Source organism: Equus quagga, chromosome 8 (assembly GCF_021613505.1).
Source record: "Equus quagga isolate Etosha38 chromosome 8, UCLA_HA_Equagga_1.0, whole genome shotgun sequence".
Classification (NCBI taxonomy): domain Eukaryota; kingdom Metazoa; phylum Chordata; class Mammalia; order Perissodactyla; family Equidae; genus Equus; species Equus quagga.
The window spans coordinates 43703790-43709789 of record NC_060274.1 but is presented as its reverse complement, the minus strand read 5'-3'; the positions used below and the strand labels follow the sequence as shown (position 1 = coordinate 43709789).

At 40.9% G+C, this 6000-nt stretch overlaps 1 protein-coding gene across 1 annotated transcript in view; it reads left to right on the top strand.

The window, feature by feature from the left end:
- The first annotated feature begins 2352 nt into the window (after positions 1 to 2352).
- The window catches only part of PKD1L1 (polycystin 1 like 1, transient receptor potential channel interacting), a 109001-nt gene continuing 105353 nt past the window's right edge, over positions 2353 to 6000 (top strand). Inside the window, exons 1-2 of the mRNA XM_046668923.1 lie at positions 2353 to 2432; positions 2587 to 2909. Coding sequence (XP_046524879.1) covers positions 2353 to 2432; positions 2587 to 2909 — 403 coding nt within the window. The remainder of the gene's footprint in view (positions 2433 to 2586; positions 2910 to 6000) is intronic.

The following is a 6000-nucleotide window of genomic DNA, read 5'->3' as shown; positions in this document are numbered from 1 at the left end:
GATACTGCTCAGGCAGTTTGAAAGCATAACTAAAATTTGTCTCTGCAATAAGGGAAAATATATGTCACATTTTTTCTGTTTGCAAGAGCATCGTCTCTCAGCTGTCCACTTCAATTTGTAGCTGACCCTATAAAATAGGTCGTTTTCTATTAGCTTAGCTGGGGGAGCAGCGTGAACTTCTGATAATCATCTTTCCCTAGAATCCTTGCCAGATAAAACATGCCTTGTAGTTCCAGCTGGCACCAGCTGAGTGCTCTCTTGGCTGATCTGCTGGAAAGTAGGAATTGTCTCCTCCTCAATGTCTTACCAATGCATGGGGCCAGTTTGTAGTAACCCACTCAAATAAGGGAGCCCTCAGCTTCACTGAGGCTCCTTATTACTTGGTTTTCTGACCGTGGAGAAACACTAGTACTGATGGCAAACTTGGGTGTGTCCTAACCCCTCACTGTCATCAAATTTTTAAATTCCAGTGTACCTGTCCTGCGGCGGGCCCCTGTAGCTTGAAAGTGGAAATTCCTTCCTGTGCCATGGGACCACTGCACTCTGCAGAGGACGTGGCTGCAGAGCTGCTTCCTGGGACTGACGTCACATCGACCACTGTCACGATGGGTGACATCAGAGTGGCTGCATCTGCTCAGATCAGCCCCCAGATTTCACCTTCTCTCACCTTGCCCAGCAGGTAGCGTCAGTGTGGTATGAAGGCCAGTGTCCCCTCCAGACCCAGATCTAGGAGCCCTGCTCAATCAGCTATGAAGATAGTAATATCTTCCTTGTTCTTTTCAGTGGCAGTTGCCTTTGTAGCGAGTGACCATGCAGTTGGCCACTGTTTCCCATTGGAGCCCATGTTACTTGGTTTCTTTTATTTTTCGAATCAGTTGTAGGGGAGGAAGACATTTCCTCTACCCACTGTGGGTTCTTCTGGCCAGAGAACAAATTAAATTCACATGAGACAGAATAACAGGAGAAAATTAAATAAGCTTTATAACATGTATACATGGGAGAGGCTCAGGCAAGCTGAGCAACTCGCCAAAATGGCTGAAGCCCCCACTTTAAATATCATCTTCAGCTAACGACAAAGGAGGCTGTGGGGGGTGGAGGGGGAGTCGATCATGGGAGATTACCACACAAGTACAGTAAACAAATGCAGATTTAAGTCCTTCCCTTTGGCATTGATTAAGAGTTTCTAGAGATAAGGTCATTCCCCGCTTCTTCCTGGTACAGAGAGGGAGGCACCTTTACAGATGGAGATTTCCTTTACAATGTAAATGTCTCCTAACAAAGGGCAAGCAAGTTTCACTCCTCAGAGCCTCCTTCCCGTCTGCAGTTTATTAAAAGTAACCAGCCCCAAATAATCCTCATGCCAAAGAGACATATCTTGGGGTGGCCAATGCCAGTCCCCCACACAGTCATATATCCAGACTAAAGACTCGTGTGTATTTTTTTAGTGAGATATAATCAACATATAACATTGTATTAGTTTTAGATGCACAACGTGATTTGATAAGTCTAGTTAACATCTGTCACCACACATAGTTATAAATTTTTTCTCTAGTGATGAGAAGTTTTAAGATCTATTCTCTTAGCAGCTTTCGAATATGCAACAGAGCATTAATAACTATAATCACCATGCTGTACATTATATCCCAGGAATCACTTATATTATAACTGGAAGTTTGTCCCCTTTGACCCCCTTCACCCATTTCATCCCTCCTCAACCCCACCTCTGGCAACTACCAATCTATTCTCTGGATCTATGAGCTTGAGTTTTTTTAGATTCTACCTCTAAGTGAGATCATACAGTGTGTATGTGTATTTCTAATGGGACATGCACAGCACGTGCAAAGGAGGGACATCCCAGGGAGCATGGAGATTGGTCATTAAGATACTTAAATCATTCCCAATTCCATCAAAGTTTTCTCTCTATGTTAAGGTTTTTCTATCCTCTAGTTTATGCTGTTGGCTACCTGACTGTGCCAACACCACAGGCGTCACCCTGAACAGATTTTAACAAATAATGGAGGATCACAGAAGTCCTATATTATTGGAAGCTGAAGGTGGAGTCATCTAGACTATTCCTGACTCCTCAACTTATTCACAGCACAAAGAGCTGCACGTAGAAATGATGGCACCCAACCCACATAGAGAGTTTTTACAAAAACATCAAAGGTAGTGCCTTTTGGGGGAAATACTTTTCATGTCCATTACTTCAGTGATGAGGGGAAATATTTACATTATTGCTGCGATTAATGCAGCTAGAATAGTGGTTTTCAGATTTTAGTGTCCTGGGAGCTTGCTGGCCCACCCCAGGCTTCTGACTCTGGGCTGGGGTGACTCAGTGGGCTGGGGTGCAGCATGAGAACTAGCATCACTCACAAGTGCCAGGTGATGCTGGCACTGCTGGCCCTGGGACCCCACTTTGAGAACCAGCAAAAGTAATCTTTGTCATCAGGTTCCACAAACCTTACTTTCAGCTGAATGGCCTCCAGAGTGGCTTCTCTCTCCTGCTACCTGTCCCTCCTGGTGACATGTTCCAGGGATTTGTCAGACTGTTGTGATGTCTGAAGTGCTCTGCCTCTCTTCCCACAGCTCCGACGGCCTTCCTCCTGGAGCTCACTGCACCCGCAGCCTCTCGGCATCCCAACCTGGTCCCAAGCAGCCCTGTCCCCTCACTCAGTGTCATCCTGAAGTCATCCCAGTGCAAGGTCCTGCTGACCAAGTGGATCCTGTCATCCATCGCTCAACAGAAACTGACACTCAGGCACCTCAGAGTCTGGGGTTCCGGGTTCAAATGGCTTCCAAAGGGGCTCTGTGTCTCGTGGTGGATTTTGGAGACAGTTCTGGGGTTCGAATGAGGATCTGCAATGTGTCTGAGGAAATGGCAGTTACTGCCTACCACCAGTATGGGAAAGGTAGGGTTCATGGTTTCAGTATCAGGAACACGGGAAGGAAATGCTGAATATGGTGAGACCTCAGTGCTGGGAGCCTTCTGCTGCTCTAGACCCATCTGCACCTTCCCTGTTCTGATAACAAAGGCTCGAGGAACTTGCCCTGTGCCTGCTGTTCATGTACTTTCATTTAATCCTCCTGTCAACCCTGGGGGTAGATCAGGGTCTCCATTTAGAGGAGCACACGAAGGCTGGAAGGGGCAAGGGGTTTGTCCTGAGGTCACACAGCTAATGCAGCCTAGTTACTTCCCCTACAGAGAGAAACTTCTAAGCTACTGTTGTCAATCACTTATATTGTCCTTCAAGTGCAACACACACGGGCACACAACATTGCGCACTAAATCTTTTACGTTAAAATTTTGAATACTTTGCATTTAGACCACAGTGAGGAAAAAAAGTCCTAATACAAACATTTCAGCATTGGAACCATTCTGCTTAGACAACTGCTAAGTCCACAGAGCTGATGGTGTGGAACGTGTGGAGAATTCAGATGCTTTCCTGCCTACCAGCAGAATTTAACTTTTTTCTTTCTTTTTGTTTTTTTGAATCATTCTTTGAACGTGGCACATTCTCAAGGTTCAAATCCCCACATTGTAGAAAGATACTTGGTAAAAGGTCCTCTTCCTGCTAACTGTCCAGGTCTCTCCCCACACGCAGCACTGCTTCTGTTTCTTGTATCTTTAATGTATTTATAAGCGAGTACGAATGTGATCTTTCCCTCTTGGACAGAGATGGAAGTCTCCTGCATACAGATTCCTGCTCCCTGCTCACTTAGATGTGCTTCCACATCCTAGAGGTATTTCCATATCTGCACAGAAGGAGCTTCCCTGTCCTTTTGTGTAGTTGCAGAATATTCCATCAATTTAATGGGCCAAATCTCCTTAACATTTTGTTTTCTTGGCAGATGTTGAGATTTTTTTGAATCTTCCAATGTTACAAACAACATTGTGGTGAATAATCGCATGTATATACCATTTCATAGGAAAGAGGGATTATTGCCTCAAATGCTATGTACGTTTGTAACTTGATAGTCGTTGCTAAGCCGCTCTCAATGAGGATCGTCTAGTTTAGACTCCTGTGAGGAGTGCCAACGTCAATATGAAAGGTGAAAACTTATCTTTCCCCGGTTTTAATTTGCGTCTTCTAGGTTCAACTATGTGAAATTGCCAACATTTGACCATATTTTACCAAGAAAAAGAGCACTTTCGTGGTTCAACCTGATATAGTGTTTGTATGAACGCTTTTAGTAATTACGAAAGTTAGTCCTCCTACTACTATATAGTTGCAAATATTGTATTCTTTTCTCAAGTTGTTGTTTGTGTTTTGGCTTTGCTTCTAGTTTTTTCCTTTTCATGGAAAAATTTTAATTTTTATTAAGTGTACTTTATCAATCCTTTCTTCTATGATTTTTGAGTTTTATGTCATAGGTAGGAAGGCTTTCTTTACTCCGCGTTTATAAAATAATTCTCTTCTCTTTTCTTCTAGTATTTTTATAATTCCGTTTTGGACATTTCAATATTTGATACATTTGTATATTCTAGCATAAAGTCTGAGGTGTAGATTCTATTTATTTTTCTGAGCGTCCACCCATTGCCTCCTGACCCCTCATTGCTTCGGAGGGCGCCCCTGGTATCGCCTAATTTCCTTGAGCTCTCAGGCAATTTTGATCTAAGGTTCTGTTCTGCTCCATCTAGGGTTTCTTCCCCTTTGTTACTCATCTTTTCTAAAATCATCCTGGTTATTTTCATTTCTTCATTTTTCCATGTGGCGTTTAGACTCACACTGACTAGTATAAAAATATCTAATTGGCATTTTAATTTGAATAATGTTAAATTTCTAAATTAATTTATACGGAATATTTATGCTGAAGTGTCTCCCCCTTCATGAAAATGCCCTCTCTTTTCATTTCTTCCTTGTGTCTTTAGAAGCATTTAAAAATTTCTCCATGTGGAATTTATATATTTTCTGTAAGATATTTTATTTTTGTGCCGTTGTGAGATCTTTTCTTTCATTTTATCTTCAAATTGGTTGTCATTGGGGTGTAGAAAAGTTGACGATATTTGCTATTAATTTTTTACCCTCCAATTGTACTGAATTCTCATATTGTTTTAGTCATCGTGAAGTTTATTCTTTAGTGTTTCAGTTACGTAAACATATTTACACATGGTAATTTGTCAGCCTCACACTGCCAATGTTGCAGCTTTAGTGTCTTTCTCTTATTTAATTGCATTGGCTGGTACTTCCAAAACAAGGTTAAATAGGAGAGATGATAGTGGGCATCTTTGTCTTGAGATATTTCTAGTCTTTTCCCATTAACATTGATACAGGATTTGGGGTGGATGTAATTTATCAGATTAAGGAAGATTTCATCTTTCCTCCTTTATTGAGGACTTTTTTAAAAATCAAAAGTTGCTGAATTTGTTAAATCCTTTTCAACATCTGTGGAGCTGATCTTATGATCTTTTTTCCTCTTTAGAGCTACAAATATTAACTAATATCTTAATATTGAATCATCTTTGAAGTCCTAGGAGGGAAATACTCACTTGATTTTGGTGTATTCTTCTATGAATGTGCTACTGAGTTCATTTTTCTAACATTTTACTATGATTCTTCACTGGTAATCATAAACGGGACCGGTCTCAATGTTATTTAGAGATTGTCTTTATTTTTCATTTGTCCTGAAATAGTTTAAATAGCGTTGGAAATAGTTGTTCTATTTTGGAGAATTTGGTTATAACCATCTGAGACTGGTACATTTTTCTTGTTAACTCTATTTCTTCTATGATATCTTCTTCTATTTCTTCTATAGAAATTCATCTGTTGAGATCTTCTGTTTCTCTTGTAGTTAGTTCTTTAAAGTCATAGTTTCTTAGAAAAGTATCCATTTAGTCCAGGTTTTCACATTTATTTGCATGGAAGTGAACAAAACAGGCTCCTATATTTCTTTAAATTAGGTCAGTCTCTATGTTATTTCCTTTCTGTCATTTCTTATTTTCTGTTTTATGTGTTCTCCTCTTCTCTTTTTCTTGATTAAATTGGATAAATTTTCACTAGT